At 40.6% G+C, this 24,509-nt stretch overlaps 1 protein-coding gene across 2 annotated transcripts in view; it reads right to left on the bottom strand.

Annotated features, from left to right (window-relative positions):
• CASR (calcium sensing receptor) overlaps positions 1-24,168 on the bottom strand; it is a 40,775-nt gene extending 16,607 nt beyond the window's left edge. For both annotated transcript variants that reach the window (XM_065742186.1, XM_065742187.1), the window contains exons 1-3: positions 23,984-24,168; positions 14,452-14,758; positions 10,239-11,120 (exon numbers count right to left, since the gene is read on the bottom strand). In XM_065742186.1, the coding sequence (XP_065598258.1) occupies positions 10,239-11,120; positions 14,452-14,758; positions 23,984-24,168 (1,374 nt within the window). The remainder of the gene's footprint in view (positions 1-10,238; positions 11,121-14,451; positions 14,759-23,983) is intronic.
• Between the last annotated feature and the right edge of the window lie 341 nt (positions 24,169-24,509).

Genomic DNA, 24,509 nt, shown 5'->3' with positions numbered 1-24,509 from the left:
TGAAGAGAGGTTGTGGTGAGGTAGGGGTTGGCCTCTTCTCTCATGTAACTGACAGTAGGACTAGAGGGAATGGGCTCAAGTTGTGTCAGGGGAGGTTCAGGTTGGATGTTAGGAAATGCTTCTTCTCTGAGAGAGTGGTCACCTGCTGGAATGCCAAGGGAGGTGAGTCACTGTCCCTGCAGGTGTTCAAGAAATATGTAGATGTACTGAAGCACAAGGCTTAGTGGGAAATATTCATGATAGCTGGACTGGATGATCTTGGAAGTCTTTTCTAACCTTGGTGATTCTAAAAGTATGTGCCTAGGGATCTATGTATTGTATCCTGAAACTGACAGTTTACATAAAGTGTTTAACTCATGGCTTCAATGCACCATCAGCAACTGGTGGAAGCCTGTGACATGTGGGTTCTACAAGCTGCTGACTCCAGATTTTTCCTTCTCTAATTTCTCCTAATTTTCTTCTTTCTGTCGCAGGCTCCAAGCCAAATTACAATGCCTTTTAATTTAAACATGAATTGTAAGAAAGGACTTCTAAGTTGCTGTATAATCAACACTTTCATGACTTCTGGCAAGGCCATTCCCAGCCAGCTAGCATCTGATGTTTTATCCAGACCAAACACTGTGTTATTTCCACTCTAACTGTAGAAGCACAAAAACATAGCACAAATATAGAAGTTGTATTAGGTCAGACCAGCAGTCCACCTCCCCAGGACCTGTCTGACAGTAGCAAATGAGCAAATGCTCATATAAGAGCCAAAGAGGATGCGATACTTCACCTGTATACTCACATATATTTTGCAACTCAGTGGGCCAGAGGACTTTGTGCTTGATAACCTGTGGTTTTTCTTCCATTATGTTGCACACTTGTGTACCACGACTGTGCCAACATTTCACATCCACAGACTCCAGCAGCAAAGAGATGTGCATTTTATGACAAAACGCTACTTGCTGGAAGAGGCAAAGAACTACTATTTGCAAGTCACTTTTTCCACATCTCCCAGGATTTTACAAGCCTTTGTTAGATCTTTCCCTGGCTGATGATTCCTCTCCAGCTTTGCTGCTCCTTGTACAGAAACTGCTCCATTCACCTTCTCCAAACTTTCCCAGCCTGATACTTCCTGCCACTGCTCTGCTTCTGTCAATTCTTCAATAATCGTTAGTGTCCAGATCTGCTATGACTTGTCATTTACTCTGCCTCAACTGTATCAGGTCTTTAACTAGTGCTCATGAACCAGCTATGATTTGTATTTGTACTGAAAGTGGTGAGTTCTCCCTCACTTTGAACTTCTGAGGGTCTGTTTTTCCTTCATTTCAGATCCTTAGTCAAGCACCCAGAGATGTTTTTGTAACACTGCAATAAGCATAAATGTTTGAAGTCTCAGCTGTCACACTAACTCAGTGGTCATGACATACAGGATTTGATATCTTTCAGTCAAGTATCAGGAGGAAATATGTGCATGGCACTCCTGAAAGAGCCACTCATAAAGTTCTGCAAAGGAAATGTTGCCTGGATCAGTAGGGTTTATTCTTTTCTTCATTCCTTCCCATCTGTCTATGGATCTATCTTTATTAGCATGCTAGAAAAGCTCTAATTTTTATTGTATATCACAGTGTTTAATTCCTGCTGCTTTCTCTCTCTCCTCTTCTTTTCTTTTCTTTTCTTTTCTTTTCTTTTCTTTTCTTTTCTTTTCTTTTCTTTTCTTTTCTTTTCTTTTCTTTTCTTTTCTTTTCTTTTCTTTTCTTTTCTTTTCTTTTCTTTTCTTTTCTTTTCGGTGTAATTGTTCTCTTTGTATCTACTATAGTTTCTGTGTTAATAAATAGGAGGCATTAGTTTCCGAGCAGTCTACACATATGACGAATGCCATGTGCCATTATTAAAGAAAGAATTTAAGCTACTCATGATCCTTATTGAAATTTAAATTAACTGTAACCACTCAAGATAAAGACCCATTCATTACTTTAGGCAACCTATGTTTTATGCAGTTGAAAAGGCAAACACAATATTACGATGGAATGAGAAAGAAAATGACATGGAGGGTATGGTGCCAATATATATATTAATAGTACAGTTTTCCTTGGAAAATGCATTCAATTCTAGTAGCTTGATCAGAAAAGAAGTATAAAATTAAAAGAAGATCAAAGGTATCCAGAAATGGTGATGATAACTCTTAGCCACAGTCTGACTTCCATTTAATGAAAAGTGAAAAACTGCAGGGTTATTTAACTTAAAAGAGGAGGCAGAGGAAGATTATGACAAACACAGTGATTTGTAGGAAGGAGGTGGTTTACATTCATACAGAAGCAGAGACCACTGACTGACTTTATTCAGGGACCAAGACAAGTACAGGACATCTGGCTGCTATAAAGCTGGGAGAGGAAGCAGTCTGGAGATGTTGCAGATGTCCACTCACTGGAAGTCTTAAAGGCCAGGTTGGATGGGGCTTTGGGCAACCTGGATTACTGGGAGGTGTCCCTGAAAGGGTGATACACAAGCGTAGGTCAAAGATAACAGAAATTTCGGTACCCAAGAGGACAGAGAAAATACAATGAAAAGCAATAGGAAAGGACTGAATGACAGTACCTGATCCATGTGCTTGATAAACCCAGTATCAGTTCAGAGATTTTGGCTAGCAGAACCACTAGTTCTTCACACCACTCACCAGTAGAAAAAAAAAAGAGCTTGATTTAGTAGTTTAGTGGGTAGGGATGGTGATAGGAGGATGGTTGGACTAGATGATCTTGTAGGTCCTTTCCAACCTAATGTATCTATGAATCTATAGAGCTGGTTTATGATATACACCTAAAAATGTCATAAGCCTGGAATGTCAAAGTCAACAAGTCAATATGCTACTCAGTATTATCCTACAGTGATCACAACCCATCCTTCTGGAACATGTACAAGTGTAGTGCATGGCTGGCAGTGTGTCCAAAGTTTCCCTGTGTCAGCCCATGGAGGTCTCCAGAGTTAGCCTCTGATGGATTGGAACAACTACCAAAGAGGAAGGAACAGAATCCAAGGCAGTGGGATGTTCTCTGTAGCCAGACTGCTTAACCTGACATCAATCCCAAGGAAGAAAATGTCGAAAGAAGTGTTTTGGGTTAAGGATCAACTATTACAAAATTATAGAATGGACACAAATTCTTCTGGTCAGTAATGCTCTGAGAAATACAGATCTTGTTAAATGCAAATGTTCCCTTTAGAAGTGGAGAGACTATTTAATGCAAAGTATCCTCTCATGGATGAAGAATTACCAACTGCTTTCTTAAACAAATACCCACAGAGACAAGCCATCAGCTCATGGACAACTCCTCAAGCCTCAGTCAGTAACTCAGTGTAATCCAATATGCTCATGAGCACTCTGGAAGCAACAAAAAAAGTGCTGCTGGGAGAATTTACAGAAAGGACATAGATAGAAAGGACAAGAAGAAACATTCTCCTCCTCCCCCCCCCCCCCCTTCCCCTTCCCCCAGCTTGCTGTTTCACATCTGAGTTTAATACAGTGAAATTCAGATTTACATATCAAGGCATAAGAAATTCCAGCCACAGACACAGAAAGGGTGCTGCACCCAGTACAGTACTGCTGGCAGTTTGTTGCAACTTTTCCTCTCTTAGAAAGGAAGACTAATGGAAGTTGTGCATGTGCAAATGAGGAAGTAATAAGTGTCTGTAAATGTGGGATCTTTTTTTTTCACTGTCTGGCTGTTAGCTCAGTAATGAATATCTGACAAAGAGGATGAGTAACTAGGCAAGATGTAGAAATAAATCAGAAAACACATTTCAGGGTTAAACTCGACTCTTTAAATTATCAAGATGAGATTGAGGAATGATTTGACAAAAATGATGAGCAATTCATGTGGACTTTTCAATTTAACAGAACAAAGCCAAGTGGGTACCAACAGAACTAAAGGTCAGTTAAATTCAAACTAGAAACAAGATGTGATCTGTGATAGAAGCTGCGACCTACCAGGGGCCATACTAATAAAGGAAAAGCTCTGCTACTCAGCATGACTACTGGGAAAAATAAATCTTGTTAAACACTAGTGTGATCAGCAAACAGCCTACCCTTCCTATCTAATGCAAAGCATGCCTTGGATGGATCAAGACTACTGTCCTGAATGTAGTACAAATGTATATGGTATACTGTACAAAAGATTGCTAACTACAAGATCATACAGAAAGTGGCTCTGTGGGGGTTCGACCCCACACAGAACATTTATGACCTTGATTTGAAGAACTGTGCCTTTGACTAGGCAAGGTGGAAGACTTTGTACTGTAAATTCCTTCTTACTTGAAACTATATGATAAATTACTTTATTGCTTGGGTAAACCACCTCTGTGTGCAGGATGACAATGAGTGGGCAACATACTCTTGTTATCATTTGTTTAAACAAATCAATTATCATTCCTCATGCTTATTTCTAATCCTATGCTTATTTCTAATAGATTCAAGATCTGCTACCATAAAAAAAAAGATTCTTCAAGTTTCCATTAGTAACACTGAATTGATCAAACTCATGCTGTTGTTTCAGGACATGTTACAAGCACAGTCCCATCAACAGTCAGCTGAAGTCCTGCTGGATTCATAATTACTGTACTTAGGCACGTTGCACTTGGCTACTAGCTTAAAACTGAATTTGCCATTTCATGGGATCACTAAGGTTGGAAGAAACCTCTAAGATCACCTGGTCCAACCATTAACCCATCACCACCATGCCCATTAAACCATGGTCCTCATCAACACATCTAACAGTTCTTGAACACCTCCAGGAGCAGTGACTCCACTTCCTCCCTGGGCAGGCTGTTCCATATGAATACAAATGGATAACAAGGAAATGAATTAACAAGGATTTGACTTCTACAGTTTCTCAATAACATTCAAGTAATTCATCTCATGCACGTGGCCAAAGCTTAGGCAAACTACAGACACTAATATAAAGGTCTATTCTGAGCAATTTATTGCTTCCGCTCCAGTGGGAGGATCATTCACTTAATTCTACAAGGCAAAAAGTTCATTTAATTGCCATTAATGCCATGTTGTCCTTCCTCCAAACCTCAGTGAGTGTGTAGAGTGACATCATTCCTTCATATTGCATGGAATTTCACTTCAGGGATGAAACTGTCTTGCTGATTAGTACAGGATCTCTGAAGATGGCTGACCACCCAGTAAGAAAAGAAATAACAACTTCTGGTACAATTGTCAAAGGAATGATTATTACACATAATTCAATTTTTGAAAATTAAGTTTGAGATTTTTCATAATGCCTCACTTTCTGAGTGTTTTTAAGGAGGCCCTCAAGGTGCTCTTTGTCATCAGCTCTATTTGTGAGTAGCATCAGGCAAGGTCAGTCCTAGAAAAATCTTTGCTTTTTTATGTGCTATGTCATAGTAAGTCATGGATGTCTCTGTAATTAGAGGGGTAATTATTACCTGAAGTTGCTACAGATAGAGGCATTGTATGATCACCACAGTGAACCTTCCCTAAAATTCCCAAGTCCAGTACAGACTGAAAATCTGACCACTTTTTCCCAAGTGGAAAAGGTGCAAGTGAGCTTTGTAAGTATGAGAAATTGCTGCTTGTAGCTTATTTGCTGTTCTTCTAGCAACAGTGTGAGGGTTGATAGCTTCCCTATGCATTTTCTACTGATGATGTTACAGTCCTGACTCACTCTTTATTGAAGTTTATTACAGTTCCCATTTCAGCATCTCAGAATCTAAATACTACTCCAATTATTGTCTGCCTTGTTGAAGAGATCACAAAAGATGTTCTCATCTGATGGCAAGTTGTTTTCTTCAAACTGATGAATAAGAAATAACCTATTTTTGCCCTTGTGGGAAAACAGCTGTTTGTTGTACTGACCTGTACATTTCTCTCAGATTGACTCCCTCTCAATTCGGTCTCCCACAACAATATCACACAGGTGAAATCACTGACACTGTTCATAACACATATCTCCAGTTCATTTTCAGTACAGATTATATAATGTTTCACAATTGCCTGATATTAGGTAGCTGCCTCTGTCGTCACAGGTCTTCCTGAATGACTGAACATCATACCAGCTTCAGTTAAATATCTATTCTGATATTATTTCACTCTCTATCCCACAAAGCAGTTGATTCTAGTACACTATTTTAATCATGCGGACAGGTCTATATAGTTTAACAGACACAAAATTGATTAGATAAGCCCTCAAGCTCAAACGTCTGTGAAGATATATGTTATCTCAGGAAACATTCACTTATCTCAGGAAACATTCACTTCTTTAAAGCCTTGCAGAATCAATTGACAGCCAGACAGATATACCTAAATGCAAAGTTGGAGAAGGCACCCATTCATTTTATCTCTTCGTAATGGGTATCACCAGCATGGAGGAAGGAACTGTTGGCTGGGAGGTGCACATCCCTGTAATAAAAGACTTCAGCTGTTGTTTAGTTGAGCCAATTTGTAATTGGATTTTTTTTCCTTATGTGGAAAAGCATATGGCAATTTTTCATGAAGTCTGAGGACAATCTGGTTTCTAGGTGTAGAATAATTTACATGAGTGCATCCTTAATCATTTGGACAGCAGATTTTTCAGCATGTGTAGTGTGCTTTGCCTTGGTGACTGGAAGAGCTATCTCATTTTTCACTCATGAAAATGAACTTGCCTAAGTTCACAGCCTCCAGTGTAACCACAACTTGAAAATCCAGAGAGTACATCTGAGGACTCCATGACCCTGTGACTGCACACTTTTTACCTTCTCAAGAACCGCTCTTCCCCACTGAATTGGTGTGTTCTTACTGTGAAGCAGAATGGAGGCCCATCAGCTGTTTGTTCAAAGACATGGGCTTCTCTATCAAAGAAGGCGTTAAGATCGTAAGTATTATAATAGCAGACTATTTGAGCTGTTACATAGACAGGACAAAGAGTTAGGGAAGAAAAAGCTTCAGTAGAAGAAGCTTGAGCCCTGCCATACTGTCCCACTGCTCTTCTTTAGCTTTTGAGAGAGTCTGAGTTTGGAGGAAGACAAGTCTCTGAACCAGAGAAACATACAGAACTACTTCTATTCAATAGATTCTCCCCTAAAAAAAATTAACAGCTCACCAGTGAATGAGAATCCAAACCTTGCAGTCAGGGATAGAAGAGTCTTTATATGAGGTTTATTTCTGTTGTTCTAATTGTAATCATGTGCTTTAATACTTATCGTTCTGTGTAAAATTTTGCCTTTTCTAAAAGTGGCAGAAATTGCCTAGGTATTTTGCTCTGGGTAGCTCTGCACCTGTTGGTTACAAAACAAATTGTTGCAAAAATAAGGAATTAAGCTGATCTTGCTGAATAACATTCAGGGCCCAGCACAGCTAACAGAACATGTAGAGAAAACTGTCTGTTCCTTACCGTTATCTCGCACAGCTCAGTGTGCACATTCTGTCTTGCACTATGGTGGAGTCTTAAAATGTTACAGATGCAGGCATATACATTGCTCAGAATAAGAGTATCTTACACATACTAGTAAAGTCTACGGTTTTATACAGAGTATAGAAGTGCCAGTTTTCCCATTTTCAATAAAGGACTCCAAACCCCACTGGTTTTACTGTGTTTTTATCATTACATACACTGTAGATGAGACTAAGGTAAACATCTTGCAAAGTGCATACAGGGTATTCTGTCTTCTATATGTAATCACCAAGAACACTCACACACTGTGTTTCAGGTCAGGAGACATAAAACTCCATGATTCCTGTGGTGAAACACAGAGCTTTCTGAAACTGTAGATGGTGAATCTATAGTAGGAGAATTGCACTCGGTCTTGCTGGCTGACAGAAACTGTGCTAGGCTTCATGCTATTCAGTTGAAGGGAACAGATCACTGTGGTAACAAATATTATTTCTATATAGAAGCCCAGACAAGGACCCTCCACCAAGTATATAAAACAGTTCATCTAAAAGGTTTGTATTCTGAGTACAAAATATTAACAGGTATCAGAAAAAATAATACGAGTTAATGGGATAATGCTACTGAAAATAAACCAATTTGAACGCTACACAATTAAATTTCAGAACACACTATTTATCCTTGCCAGCCACTGGCTCATTAGCAAAGACAACCATGGGAAGGAGTTCAAGAGGCTAATGGAGCCAAGAGTTCACAGGGATCACCTTATCTGCCACACGCACCACCTGGTTGGGGATTTCAGACAATGCTGCGCGTAATCTCTGGCAAAGAGGCTTCCCAACACTTTTCTTGCTCCCTCAGATTTCTTTCTGTTCAGAGGCTCTTGAAATGATTGTTGGAAAAGGGATCAGCAGGCACGATCACCTGCGGAACTACTGTGACTGAGGTTAATTTCGGTTACAGGGTTTTCTTCAGTCTCACACAGCAGTTGTTCAGAACTGCTCCCTGCAAGTGCTGGGGGATGCACATCCAGGAGATGAACTCATTACCCTCCCATGACTGAGGAAAGCTCCCCAAGGGTAATGAGCCGCAATACCTGATGTGAAGTAGGTGTGCACACAGACTTGGCATTTACCTGCTATTCTTGTATTTGATGTGAAAATGAAATGAAAAAATGCACAAATATCAAGCATGTTTGATAGTCAACACCACATAATGGTGGATATTTCAAATACCCTGCTCCTTTTTAGGACCTGCTATTCCTAGCCAGTCCTGTTCTCTTGGTGCTGAACCCTTCTTCAAGGCTTCCTGAAGCCTGGATCATGTTTGCATTTTGTTACAGCCATCTTTCAGCACCAGACAAGAAAAATAAAAACAAACAAACAAACAAAACAAACAAACAAAATGAAAAATAAGGAAACAAAAGAAAATAAAAAAGTAAACTAATATTTTCTTCCCCATTTTGTAATCCTCAACGAACACATTACTTTGGTATGTTGAACATCCCTCTATTTTAACTTTCCAGAGTGACAAGGCACGTGTATAAATATTTATTCTGGAGCATTTTTCTGATACAGGTGAAAGCTAAATCTGTCTATGACTTGCTCAGTTCTACCGGTATGCTGCTGAAAAGAGAACAGCATTGAAAGAGAGAAACCTCCCAGCCAGCAATTGCAGAATTACCCTACACCAGGATCAAATCCTGCACTTATCAACTCCAAGTAGCGTGGCTTTGGCAAAGCTGAATTGGATACCTAGTGGTAAAGAGACCAGATTTCAAGACAAAACCTTTTACTCTGATTTGACTGATGTTTATACATCGACACTAGATGGAAACTAAACTGCAGTTTATACATATGCAAATTCTGAGCCAAAGTTTGTGATGTGGGTAACCTCTGTTTTGCTTAGACCATCCCAAACAGAGAGAATTACACATCCAAACAGGGATGTGGTACTCTTTGTATTCATCAATGTTCTTGTGATTTCAGATTTGTTTGGCTCCAAGTTTTATGTGATGACTGGAACAGGGCAAATAAATTCACTGCATATTTGGTGTGTCTTCATTTGTTAGCCTTAAACCTAATTACGTGATTTGAGAATGTAGTGGATATTAAAATCTCATACTGAATTTGACATTGGATAACACAGTCAAACACATCACAAGATGTAGATTATCATAAAGGATCAGAAGATGGAATGCCAGAATACCATCTGTGCCACTCAGCGGAACGATCAGCTGAATCACAGCTGAATGTGTTGTTGGTATGGTTTTGTTTGTTCACAAATACAGCTGACAAATCAGAGAAGCTCTGTTATTTGCCCAATAACCACACATTATTTTCCTTCGTTACTCGGCCTGCTTTAGTTCGATCCTATACAAGCTGAAAACTGTGGAAAAAAAATATGGCCTGTATGGAAAATTGCTGTGGGATTGCAAAACCTTTAGAACTTGCCAAAGAAAATGAACTCTAAAAACTGTTTTCCTTGTTTATGTGTTCTCTGCAGGCCCTCTTGTTTATGTAAGGGCTCAATATATGATCAAATTACTTTGCGTCAACCAGGCCGTGGTAATTGTCTGTGTGTGCACTTTTGGCCTGTAGCAAATATAAGAAAATTTAGCATAGTTTAAACCCCTTCTACTGCAGGCAAACCTAACACAAATTACATTGAGTGCAAGGTGGAAACATGCACTGAACTTTCTACTAGTTGTATGCTAAATCTCAGGGGCCTGTTCGTGTGTCTGACACTTAGGACAGTGAATGTCATTCCTCCCCAGGCATCCTGGAGGTGCTCCAGGACAGCTGTTTTTCTCATTTTTTCCTATGAACATATTTCTTAGGCACGCTTTAATACTGACAAAGGACTTACCTGCCATGCCTCAACCTTCTTAATGTCTGCACAGGATCCGTTAGTGAAGAGACCTTTCCCAGGGGTACAGGTATATATATCCTGCAAAGCGTGAGCAATAGAATATACCGCCAAATATACGTTATAGGATATCCGCAAGTGTGTGAAGTCCATGTACGGTGTCTCCACACTGGTGATGTTCTCATCGCCTGTGCACGGAGGTCGGAAGGCAGCTGTACCATTTCCAGTTCCCAAGCCCTCTTCATGGGCCTTGTGGAAGGAAGCTGAAGCTGGAGTATTTTTGGACTCACTGGGGAGATAGCAGTTGAATGTCTCTTCCCAAAACTCCTTGGCAAAACCATTGTTGGCGGACTTCTTGGGATGCACCTTCTGCAGGAACTCGCGGAAGCCTGGGATCTGGCCTGCCTTCAAGGCAAACCCAATGGTGCTGCCGATGACACGGAAGAACTCTGGCATGGCTATCAGGGATGAACTGGCCCAGGCTTCACTTGCTAGCCAGATCTTCCCAGTGATGTTCCGCCTGACAATCTCTTTGATGAGGGGTTCCAGGTCTGGTCCACTGGAGAAAACCACAATCACTCGTGCCGTGGAGTTCTGGATGACCTCCACCACCTGCTGAATCTCTTCTTCGTCCGAGTACTGGGAGATGAGCTCACTAAAATCAATGCAGATGTCTCTCTCCTCCGCCTCCTCCCGAAACTTCTCAATCCCCGGCCGGCCGTAGTCATCATCAGCCGCAATTGTTCCCACCCAGTTCCAGCGGAAGTACTCAATGATGTCTGCCATCGCAGTGGCCTGATGCTCGTCATTGGGGATTGTACGGAGGAAGGACTTGAACTGGTTCTTGTTGCTCAGGAGACGACTGGATGAGGCATAGCTGACCTGCAAAAGCACAGAAAACAAGAAAACAGACCATTAAGTGAACTGCCTGGGCATAATATGTGTACATTTAGCTAGCATTACTGTCAACCTATGTAACCTTGCATGAGAAGAGGGGAAAGCTGGCACTGCACTGTCAGCCATGGCCTCTTAGCCTGCAGTTGAACATGTGGGTGTCCTGCAGACACACATGGAGGAGCAGCTGCTCAGACCTGAGGACCTGGAGCAAAAGCCTGCCCTCCTGTAAGGCCAAGGATCAGGGAGAGAGACATTGACATCAGCCTGGGGGAATGGCAATCAGGTGAGCTATGGGTGGCATTTCTGTCTCCATCCTTAAACAGGTTCCATCAGGAACCATATGCCTGTTACATAAAACCCTGCCAGCTGAAGTTAAGAAAAATGTGATGTGCATCACTGGCCCTCACCATGGGGACCAGTAGGGTATGCTGTCAATACCATGATTCCTTATTGCTGACCAGAATCTGCCAAGAAGCCAGTAGGCTTTCTCGCTCCAAGAGCTGCTGTATTTTAGTGTAAAATGGGATTTCATTTTCTTTTCTAAAGCCATCAATAAATGCTTTCTTTTTCCTAATCAGAACAAGTGCCATATGCTCTTAAGATACAAATTGGATTTTCTACAAGTAGGGAAACAATAAAACCCCAAAGAGAATAATTTAAAGATCTGAAGAATTGTTAAATCTCACTTATCTTTGCACTTCGACATTGGTATCTGAACTCTTTAGGACTGCCTCTCACTTTGAAAAATCTTCTATAAACAGTTCATTTTGTACAAAGTGGAAATTTAGATAAAACCTTATCTCTTCCTTAAAATCTGGCATTTAGTGTTTCTGCAAGAAAGAAAAGAAGGAGATTTGCCAGTGCAGTTTCAAGGGCCACAGGAACAAATCATCCTTTTACAGAGCCACACTTTCCCCTGGTCATGCTCCTGCCCTTAACTACTCTCATCTCCCACAGCCTTGCACCAGGAAATACGAGCAAGGAAACCTACTCCTGCAGATGCTGTAAGAGACTTGGCAGGTGAATTTCCTCTCTGTGGATTTCAGTGTACAAGAGCCAGTCCTGGACACACCAAAGGATGTGACCTCAGATGAAGTTACAGTGGCTTCACCTACCTTACCAGCACCTATTTGTTTGGGAGCTTCCAGTTAATCTTGTCCTGGCATTCACTGTAAATATGGAAAAGCCTATTGCTAATGACTTCCCTTATACTAGCAATTTTACGGGGTAAACCAAAGTAAGATACTAAGAAGTAGAACAGAAACAGTAACATTTTCAGTTTCTATGTCAGCAAAATGAGTAATGAGCCTTACATTAATTGTAAAATGTACTTCTAACTTCTACTGAAATGTAGGGTCTATTAAGCAAGGATTGGCTAATGGCCTTGCTATAAATGGCAGCGATAACACATATTCTAATGCTGCCCAACAGCTCCTAGTTTAAAAGCCTGCTTTCAGCTGTCAAACTTCAGCCACCTGGTTGAAATTTCATTCCATGCAGATAAATGAACCTCCTGACCTCTAACACTACATTTCTGTAACCGCTAGATAAGTGTACTTCCCTGTAGCACAAACACCATTCCCCTGTTCAGAGGAAAGTTCTGAAAACTGCAAACATCTTCTGTACTCTGTGCAGCCCACCAACCCTTCTCAGCAGCCCTCGCTCATCTGGTAATGGGATCTGTAAATTAACAGAATGCTTCCAATTGGCACCACAGGGTTTATTACACACCACCTTACAGGGCTTCTCTGAGCAGTACCTAGACAGTGGTTGTTGGTCATAGCTTAAACCTGTCCTGCTCAGAGACCCAGTCTCCATTTCTTAAGATTTCTGCAAGGGAATGAAACTGATGATGTTAAATAGACAAGATGTGCTACTGTTCACCAGGCAAGCAAGAATCTTTCCTTCTTCATTTGTGCTAGAGGTGGGAATTGGAGCCCTGGCTGAAATGAAGAGCTATCTTGTCTGGACAGACTTGAGAGCATAGTGTGACACAATCTTGTCACAAGGCCTCCTGTAATTTCTGTCACCTATGCTCATTTCAGAAGGGGAACTGGAAATGTTAGGCTATACAAGGCAACACTTAAACTGAAAAAAAAAAAAAGTGAGTACATAAAATGCATTCAGTGCAAAATTCTAAAAGCAGCAGATGCAACATTAAGCTGTAATGTGATAGCCCCATATTCTGCTTAGGGTCTGGGCAGAGCAACACCTTTGCCAAATAAAAGCATAGGAATGTGGATGCTCTTCCCAGTCCCAGTAAAGTCAACAGATAGTGAGAAGAACATTTTGGCACAGGAGCTGGCAGAACTACACCACTACACAGATAACCCAGGAACAAGATGGGACATATCCACAAACTCTCCCAAACCTCATTTTGGAGGTCCTACGTCAAAAGAAAGGTGGGTCAGCCCTGAAGAACCTTCAAAGTACCTTATCAGCAGAAGCGACTGCTTTACAAGTCACCTACTTGAATAATCAGAGATACTGAAGGATGTAGGAATGACTGGCAGGGAATGAAGTCTGTTCTGTGGGAGGTGGGTGTGACTAAAGAGTGACCACAGTGCAGTAACATCACAACCAAGCCATTGTAGCTGGCAGCTGCCAATGACTAGTCTAAATTTCCAGTGTTCATGCACTGAGCCTCTTATTCTCTACCTTTCTCTGAGCCTAAACCTGTATCTGCCTCCCAGGCTAGGTTGCTGTTGGCAGGATGCTGTAACTGGCTGGTCGGTAATCTCTGTGTCTGGGAATTACAGATTTCTAGGAAGACATATTTATGCCATAAGAAAAAAACATAGATTTTATATCCTCTCTGTCTTTGAGGATCTATGTGAAGTGACAAAGATTAAACAAACCACAGAGGCTAAACTCCCTTTGAGCCCTTCTGGTGTGTGGCAGAGAGCAGAACGGAGAACCCAGCACAGTCACTGCATGTACCTATACTGGCCCAAATGTGTATCTGAGAAGTGTGAGACTGAAGATTTGCATCTTTTACTAATAAAAGAATTCATTTAAAATTGACGCAGTACGTTTGCAGGGAAGTAGACTGTTTTCTATCACATAAACCGCTGTCCCCCTCCAAAAGCTGTCTTCCCAAATGGTAAGGCTAACACAGCCCTCTAAGTGCATTCAGTTATTGTATACAGTTAGGGCCTCTGCATTTCCAAACCTTCTTTTCTTTGAAACAGAGTCAGAGCATGTAAGCAGCAGTGCAGTTCTCCATCATAATTCCGTAATGTAACCCTTTCCAAATAGCAGTATCCCAGAAAGGCAGGGTACTTCTGTAATCTAAGTAAGACAAGTGAAAGCATACCTGAGGTATGTAAAAGAGTCCCAGCAGATTGGCCACAGCAGTGGAAACCCCAGAGCCAGTTGCCCCCACGACTGCAATGGTGGAAGGGATGTGTTCTGAGCAGTTGCAGAATTCATCCAGGTTCAAGGAGTCTATCTTGTTCTGGGCCACAAAACTCAGAGTGGCCTCAAGGGCTTTAGAGACTGTATTGCAAGTGTCAAATATTCTGTATCCCAGGGTCATGTTGGGAAGGAGATTTGGGCTATTATTTATTTCTTCTATGGCAAAAATCATAGCCTGGAGCCAGCGGAAGCCTCGGAAATTATACCTAGGTGAGTGAAACAAATAAAAATAAAACGGAGTGAGAAGGAGGGAAACAGAGGAAAGGAGACTAGGGCTGAGACAAAAGTGAATGAAAGATTCCACATAGAAAGGCAAAAGCAGCTTAAGCTATCTGCCTCAGTCTTGCATCCTTCTGAATCTACAGACTTTTGGTTTTATCTTCAGTGGTTACAAAAAGTGTGCATATGCTACCGGGTTTTGTTCTGCTTTTCAACTCACGTGGTTTGACCTGGCAGCAGCTCAGCCCTGTACATCTCAGTGAGATGGGGGAAAGATTTAGAAAGAAAGAAGTAGAATTTATAGGATGAGTTAAAAACTGTTTACTATGTCAAAAAAAAAAGACAGAAATAATAGTAATGATAATTTTATATAAATATATGTATATATATTTACAAAAGAAGTGATCCACAACACAATTGGTGACCACCCACTGATGGATGCCCAGCTCGCTTCTGAGCAGTGGCTGCTCCCAACCCCCACCAATTTTCCTCAGTTTTCAAGTTTTTTTTTCATATGATGTCACATGGTATGGAATATCCTTTCAGCCACTTGGTATCAGCTGTCCTGGTTCTGCCCCCCTCCCAACTCCTTGTGCCCCTAGCCCCCTCACCAGCAGGACAGTATGAGAAGCTGAGAAACTGAAACATTCTTGGCTCTGTGCAGCACTGCTCAGCACCAACTAAACCATTGGCGTGTTATCAACACTGCTTTTCTCTTGATGTCAAAATACAGCATTATACCAGATGCTACGAAGAAATACAGCTCTGTCCCATTTGAAACCAGCACAACTTATCAGTTTTGGAGCTCAGTTCAGAAATTATGAGGAAGAGATGAACTTTTCTAAGTCCCCTAAAATATGAGGAAGTCAAAAGACAGCACGCTTGGAGGTCTGGTTCTTCTCTGTGGGATACTAAACCTGGATCTCATAATTCCTGAGCAAATGCTCTAACACAAAGCTTCTTCTATCAGGTTGCCTTCCAGGCTCCTCTGACTTGTTTCTGAATGCAGATGGCAGTGTCTGCTAAGCATGAACATGATCTTGGGCTCAGGGATGCCTTGTGTCCCAGCTCCTGATGGCTTTAGGCAGGCAGTGGGAGATGAGACACAGCACTGACATGCTGCTGGATGCCTAGTAGCTCTTCTCAGGAAAATTTGGTCGCCTTTAACACTAAGTCTCATATCACACACTCCACAGTGAGAGAGGACACTGTTAACCTGTTTATACCAGAGAACACAAATGTGCTAGAAACATAAATCCAATGTAACTTCTTAACCTGCTTATTATGTGCTTCAGTTTTCACTGAAGGAATAATATTTTACTTTATTGTGGTTTTCTCGAACTCCTGCTTAGGCACAAGATCAGTTGTTGCCCCCAGAGCTGACCTGTGAAGTTGAAACTATGTTTTTTTGAAGTTTTCTCTGTTTCCTGAAGTAGAGAGGCTCTCCTTTTCTGGCTATCTCTTAGCATGAAGCTAAGCCAGAGCTAGGGGTTGGAGGCAAGAGTGTGTTCCAGGACCTGGGAGCATCTGTGCAGAGCATTACATGAGATAGAAGATGATGCTGAGGAACTACTAACCCAAAACAGGGAGAAGCCTCTTCAAGGAGAGCAGCAGGAAAAAAAGTAGCTTTGACATGTGTTATTCTCAATTCTTCCTTACCATAAAAAACAACTAGCTGTGTGTCTGTGAAGCTGCTACATTTTCAGACAACTCATCTGGTTTGGCTAGATTGACAAAGAAGTGGCACCTATCCTTCCTTGTAAAGTACTACAGGTCAGGTTAGCAGCTGTTCTATGGTTTGGGTTTGAGTTGTGACTGGTAACAGGAAGGTGTTATAGTTGCTATGCTTGAGATTCACTGGAGGGACTGATGGGACCCAGCACTGGAAGAGTATGGGGCAATGGTCATCCCTAGAATCGATTCTATATGAAATGGTAGATTTTAGGATTCAGATATGTGCTACTTCAAAACGCTTTGAGATATATAGCCATACCAAAGTGAAGGTTTCAGAAGATGAGCTTCATGAAATCACGGCCTTTCAATCTCCAAGATACATGACCTGAACGCTTTTTAATTACTGGATAAAATGCATTGATTCCAAAGTGTGTGTTTCCTACATCTGATTTCTTCAAAATTGATTTAGCATAGACACATTACCTGATTTATCTGATTTATCTGGAATCACAAATTCTAAAGATAATACATCTAAGGTTTATTTTTAGGTCATTTATCTAACTTCATTTTACCACAGATCTTTGGCTAACTTCCAAAAATGGTTCTGCTCTGAGGCTGTACCTCAAAGAACAGATAGCATGGTTTCAGTACAAATACCTTGAGCAGTATCAAGTCAGAAAAGTTGAAGTCAATAAAAATGCATAGTTATAATTTATGATCAAATTGACATCTGGCTTTTCTAAGGACATCGCTGGAGAACAGACACCTTTTTGAAATAGGAATGTTTTCAAACAACATTTAATAGTAATCTGTTCATTTGGAGTATTATTTTTTTGCTCTAGTTCCAAACCATTAGGGAGTGAAAGGCAATGGGAGAGATCTGAAATAAAAGGGCAAGTCTTATAGTGAATGAGGCAGTGAGTGTTCTGTTCATAAAAAAATATGCCAGGCACCCCAGCAAAGAGGAGTTTTATGGCATTTCCTTGTAAAAGGCTACATTTTTTTTTTCACAGATATTTTTAATACAAATTCAGATAAGATTCGAATTGAGGAACTGTGAGGGCTGCTCCAAAAGTAATGCCTCATATTTTATTAGGCTGGCTCACAATGTCGTAGGCGGGTGTTTGTGATATGAAAGTAGAGGATGAACCCTCTCAACAGTATTCTGTTACATGTTGTTGCTGTGTGACAGATGGCAGCAGAGGGGCAGACTGTCAAATGGCATCTCACACAGAAGCACAGATGGAGCAAAGGTGTGTCACTGCATTCCTCCATGTGGAAAAAGTGGCACCCTTGACATTCATCAGCACTTGCTGAACATTCATGGAAACCAAACAGTGGATGTGAGCACAGTGAGGTAGTGGTTGCATTTTAGCAGTGGTGACAGCAGGTCACCTCTACTGGTGCAGGTTTTTATGAGTGTGGCATACAGTCTCTTGTTCATTGCTGGCAAAAATACACAGCTAATGGTGGTGACTATGCTGAAAAACAGTGATCTGTAGCTGAGAATTCACTCTATCAAATAGTGTTATTGTGTTCTTTGTATATGTTGTAGTTTTCATGGAACTAAACAGGAGGCATTACTTTCAGACTGACCTACAAATATTCAGGCCCCCAGTGTAAATCAGGAAGAAACTGAAAGCATTTTATATATTTAAAGAGAAGATTTCTGAAAAGTTGGGATGTAGAACTGTGAGAATTTTCACACATTCCTGTACATATAAACTTAAGTTGAAGATGATTCACTTTAAATGACAGATGTGGAGTATACACTAATGACAGAGAAATTAGATTGAGTATTCTGCTCATCTGAGTGTGAGATTTGGTTTAAATTACTCAAATGCAGGCATATTTCAGGTGGTATCTTCAAAAGCAGTAAGAATCAGGCTACCTTCCACTTGATTTCAAAGCATGTGTTCATTATTCAGTTCTAGAGATTCGGAGTGAGTAAACTTAAGATTTCAAATGAGTGTCACTTTAAAATGTTTTGAGGTATGTTTTTATTAGTAAGGTGAAGATTTCTATAGATAAGCTTCACAAAATCATGAGCTTTCACTTTCTGAAGTATTGTTGTCCATAATGCACTTATATTCTGCATTTCTGATCCAAAAACAGATCAGGGCCAAAGAACTGCACTTTGACACCAATGTGGTGAGCAGTAAAATGACCTTTATTAATTGCAGACACAGACTTATATATCCTTCTATGTGCTTTGTGTACACCCCGTTAGCCTACATAGCCATACCTGATTTACATAGCAGATAACAAAGCAAAGGGAGGGTCCTATCATGTCACATCTCGTCAGTGCCCCTTTATCGCCTAATACAACAGTAGATGACCTGAGATCTATCAGATCCCACAATTATTTTCCATTCTGACAGAATGTTCCTGATGAACATTTATAATATTAGGTCTGTACTGTAGCTACCTGAGACGGGATTGGCTTCCTTTTGCAGGGGAAAGAAGTGTTGTCTGATAGCTAGGTTCATAATGTTCTTGAAGTGCTTTACTAATTTACTTCAGAGTAGTATGGACAGCAGACCTGCAATTCTCTCCAGTTACACCTCTGCTGATAACAATAAAGGAGGGTCAAATGGGATGGAGTCAAAACAAACCTCACACTGTCTTCTCTCATACCTGATAGACTTTCAGACAAGGTCTTGTTTTGTTCACTGATAGTGTTACATCAGTACTACACCAGGGTCTACTTAAACAGTCAGATGAATGCAGTGCCACTGAACTGGTCTAACTGAAGCAAGATTACATGATTCCTTCAATTTCTGTGAATGGAAATTGTGCAGATAAATTCTTTCCCATTGTAACATATGACCCCAACAAAGGGTTTTAGATAGGTACCTTCTGGCTTCATGTATACATGAGTGATAGGAAAAAGCAGCCTTGAACCTGGCAGAAGGTTGCGCAGATCCAGTTGACCATATGTGCAGTTATGCTGGTGTTAACTAATGCAACCAGTCACTGCCATGGTCTTTCAGACATGCAGAAATTTGACTGGTAGTTTCCATGAAGAAACTGCAACGTCCAAAGGATTTACTAACAGATTCAGACTTCAGTGGGACCTTGCTCAAGCTGCCCCACCTGTAAGAGGCAGCCAAAGCCACCAAATGCACAGGGACTGTAATAAAAAAAAAAACTAAGGATGGCAAAACCTAATGGCTGCATGAAATCCTGAAGAGAAGAGTGAGATATCATTTGTTTATCTCGTTTGGTTACAACACCTCATGTTTTCTGGATCCAGTGGAGAAATGATGATCTGTTAGTCTCCACAAAGGAGAGCATGAAGCAGGCCATGAATTCACAGCTTCATGTGAATTCATGAGCTTCAATTATCAACACCTGCAAGGCATGAAACCAAAACCAAAAGAATGTGAAGAAGGAAAAAAACAATGTTAAAACCCTGAACAGCTTCCACTTACTCTCCCATATCTGACACGTAGTTCATTCAAGAATGGTGGCAAAGGCTGTATATGCCTCTCAGCAAATACCACTGCTTTCCTTCCTGTAGTGGTTGTATACATGCTAATTTCTCTGTCCTCTCTAGATTTCCAGTACATTAATTACATGTTATTGCTGCTACTAACACTGCTATTACTAAAATATGCAGGGGGAGATCTTCAGTCATTGGCCAGATTCCTTCAGTTAGGAGATGCTCACCATCCTTAAAAGTTAGGGCTTTGGTCGAGGGAACTGTGCAGGCCAAAGAAAATTTAAAAATGGTGGAAGAGAAAGAGCAAAAGGAAATAATTTGGTGCTGGCAGAGAAGATCTGAACAGCAGGATAAGCAGCAGTTCTCCAGTAGAATTCAAACATATCCATAGGGCAGACTAGATAGATACATCCATGTTACAAACAGGACGTAACAGGAAGAGGAATCCATCCATGGGTATGGCCAATCTGTGCAATATTACTAATAATAGCACTACTAACAATAACACTAAGGATAATATCACCATCACAACTGCTAATCTACCCAAAATCAAGAAAGGAAAGAGGAATCAGGTAATGAGCAGGTCTCTGTAGGCACTGATAGGGAATGGTGGTCAGGGATTGCTTGTGCTGCACTCAGCCTTTGTCTCCGCTGTGCACATCAGATATGCATCAGCAAATGTTATATGGAATGTTGCAGTGACAGCACCAAAGGTACACAAAGACAAAAAGTATATTTGTATCAAATGCAGGATACTTGGTTGCTTAAATAATAAACCATGCATGTAATTCTGAAGCACAGGAAACACAATGAACTCACTCCAATCTGACATTTGTTGTTGCAAAATCATGCGTAAGTTTTCACTTTAGACTCTACAACTCACTGCTTGAAGCATGAAGGTACATTTTCAGTAGAATCAGCACAAAAATAACTATGAACAGATCACTATCATTTCCTTTTCCTTTCACTGCTGAGTAATGGAAATGTTTTTTTCAAAAAACCATGTGCAAGGTATGCAGAGTAGGTTCGTATGTTGAGCTAAGGAGACAACGTATGAAGAGTGTGAAAACTGAGAGTGGAGGGAGGATTGTCCTACCTATTTAGAGAGGTTGTGTTTGGGAGTATAGGTATGGCAACAAACACAACTACATGTGGAAAAATATCCAAACAAAACAGATCACGTTAAACAGTTCTCAAAAGAAAAGAAAACTACATTATCTTAAACTGTTTGATATTTAACTCCAGATGACTTGGGTCAAACCACCTGCAGGGTTTCAATGGGATCCTTAGACATTTTTTTGGTCTCAAAGCAAGGGGACTATCATGCGGTCTGATGATTTGTTGCTGTTCAAAACTGGTAAGGATCTAATTTTCCTGTTTAATGTGTGACTTATTTTCCAAGGTAATAAGAAGATTAAAGCCTATTTAAAAAGGGATGAAAAAAAATACGTTAGCCTTCGCTGTGAAAAAATATGGTAGAGCTGGAGAAAGTTCAGAAAAGTGCAAAAAGTGTAGTCAAAGGTATGGAAAAATTTTCACACCATTGTTTTGACCAGGTATAGCCATGCCTATGTTCCTTTAGTTGATTTGCTGTCCTACAAAAGTTTTTGACACTACAAGACTTTGGAGATTCCATTAGGAGAATGAACTGGAGCCTGTAATATCTCTTCTAGAAGGTATGAATTTGATTCTTCCAGATTAGCTAACTAACCAGAAATGAGGAAAATGAACTGTGGCATGAAAAACTCTAGCTTGCGGCTGGGAGGATGTATCAGGTTCTTTGAATCTGCACAATCCTTCCCTAGACTACAACCTAATTAAGGAATCATAGAATCATGGCTTGGGTTGGAAAGGCCCTGAAAGATCATCTCGTTCCAACTCCTTGCTGTGGGCAGGGTACCCAGCTGCTAGATTAAGCTGCCAAAGGTCCCATCCAACCTGGCCTTGAGCATCTCCAGGAATGGGGCATCCACAATACCCCATTACTATTTAGGATATTTTGGATTATGGAATTATGGAGTCCAAAACCAAAAAGAATCTCCTTTTGGTTATGGTCCTGTTTTGTGAGGTCTCTGTGCAAGTTCAGCCAGAGGAATCTACTGATTAATACACTGCTTGAAGTAGAAAAAACATTCAGGAAAAATATCTGCTGTCAATTTAATGCATACCAGTAACAAGAAACTTACCACAATACATAAACTGTCACATGGATTAACTCTTCCATCATTAAAATCTGATGAATACTCTCAAAAAGTCAACTATTTATGAATTAAACCTTTCCTTGAAAAGACATGCAATGAAAGGGCTTCCAGCTATTTCTGACTGAATTGTCCCTTTGATCCAATTGCAGATGCTACTACCTTTGCAGCTGGATATTTTGCTGTTCATTAACTTTTTTTTTTGGTTCTATGATATCAACCAACAGTTTATCCTGTTCCTTTAAGGAGTGTGGAAAAAAGGCAGAAATGCCTCTTCAGTCATCTCCTCACCTGCAAATTCTTGGTGCAGAGATAAAAGGAATACAAATTTTACCCACTGAAATTTCAAGTGGAGGTTGCCTTTGGCAGATCAAATGGGACATGGAAGGTGTCCTTTGTGTCCTTATAACAGCTGGTCTAGCTTTTCAGAATATGCCTGCTGTTGGTAGTATTACCCAACTAACTTATCTTTCAGCAACCACATACTTGCAGAACTTCTCAGGAAGGATTATCCTGTGGTATATTCTAATAGCATTTCCATGTCAAGACAGTCACTGAGGCTGACCCAAAGTAGCAGAAGAGAATGCTGTATTCAGGCTGCAGACACTGGCATGTCCTGCCTGCCACATGGAGCAGGTAAAGACAATGAGTTAAAATGATCCATCACTTTTCAGCATTCCAGTTTTAAAGTGGCGAATCAGGTGAGAAAAATAATTCTGAAACAAGTACTTTTCACTCCAAGAAGACATTCTACATACATTTAGCTTATGACTTTTATGTGCATAGAATTAAGAAACCAAAAGAACCCCTATTTAATTACCCTTCTTTCTACACACTCCCTATGAATCTGGGGATGATCTCATAAGGATAGATACATTTCTGCTCAGTATCAAAGTAGAGGGAAACTGTAACTGGGATCTGTAGGCATAACAGAAACGCTGTCAGTAATTCTTCTTCATTACCACTGCAACAGAACTGTACTAGGATGAGAGGCACAAATAATTCGAGAGATACCCTCCTTTGCATATTATTACAGAATGGGTCCTACAGTACTGTAGTGCCTTCCCATGCAAGGTCATAGAAAAATTCAACATCAACTGCTTATATATTTTTTTGTATTTCAGTTGGAATCAGTTTATGTCAGTTCCCAATTGTAATGTGTGATATGTACAGGGTTGCAAAGTTAAAAAATCTTCATACTTTTTCATAAAAACTGACCACATCTCAATAATAAGAGAAGCAGATTTCTCCATCCAGACTTAACTGCCAAAGATCTAGACAAAACCTGATATGCACTGTTTAAAGCGAAGGAGAAATCTTTGGGTGAGGAAAGACTGTAAGGAGTTCAAGTCTGGGACTTTGCCAAGGTCTAATGGGATGGATATATGTGCAGTGGGAGTTTTTCCAAATGCAGTAACCTATCCCACTCTCACCAATTCAGTTGTTTGGGCTGAACAGTTTGTAAAGATGAGAGGCAGACTGTAAAAAAAAACTTCAAATCTGACTCCTAAGCTCTTTTGCAAGGCATGACTGTAATAAAACGAACTCAAAGATGCTACATTTATTTTCTGTCCTGCTAGAAAAACTAATTTTTGGATGCTATTCAAACATCTGCTGTGAATGGCTAGATAGAACAGTGCCTTTAAGTTTTTGCAGCCCTGTATAATGCCAGGATTGCCCTCTTTTGCTGTCCAAATACTACTTGCGATACTCTAAGCCACACACTTCCAGTCTTTACACACTGATTTTCGTGTTATTTACACCATACCTTCACATTGCCTTATAGGACAGCACTCTATGAGTACCGGATTGCACACTGTATATACTCAGCTCATAGCTTATCATTTGTAGCACTTCCCCAACAAAACTTTTTACCATCTCTTTTTGTGGCTTACCTTATGCACTCCACTGATTCTGGTCTTGACTTTAGATCCTGGTCTTTAGCAGCCACTCCAAAATGGATGGGAAACAGTCCTCCAAGAATAATGTCTCCCTTCTTCTGTGCCCGTTGGTTCGGCCCATAGGCAGCAGTGTTCCAGGTAAACAGCAAAAGAATCAAACAGCAGCTATATAAAGTCATTGTTCCTCCTTTCACCAAGGGGTTATACAATGTAAAATTGGAAAAGATGTAAGAAAGCAGATGTTGTAATGTCTAATATTTTCCTTTCCTTAATACAGTCCAGAGAGCATTCGGGATGCATGTCTGCAGAGAGATAAGCAACAAGGTGGGAGCCACAGTGCTGGTATTTGTCCCTCTGTTTTCTCCATTGTAAAACAATGATTCAGTGTTCCTTGTTTCTTCATGACCAAAGCATTACAGAGAGCCCTTTTCTGAGAACTGAAAAATAAAGACATCAGTAGTGATTCTATGTATACACTAGAGCCTCACACACTCAGGGTGGTTCTGCTTTGACAAACCCA

Source organism: Cyrtonyx montezumae, unplaced genomic scaffold, assembly GCF_038088225.1.
Source record: "Cyrtonyx montezumae isolate F1298 unplaced genomic scaffold, pur_monq_1.0 scaffold_3, whole genome shotgun sequence".
In the NCBI taxonomy this organism is placed as follows: Eukaryota; Metazoa; Chordata; class Aves; order Galliformes; family Odontophoridae; genus Cyrtonyx; species Cyrtonyx montezumae.
The sequence above is the reverse complement of the archived record's forward strand: the minus strand, read 5'-3'. Positions and strand labels throughout refer to the sequence as shown.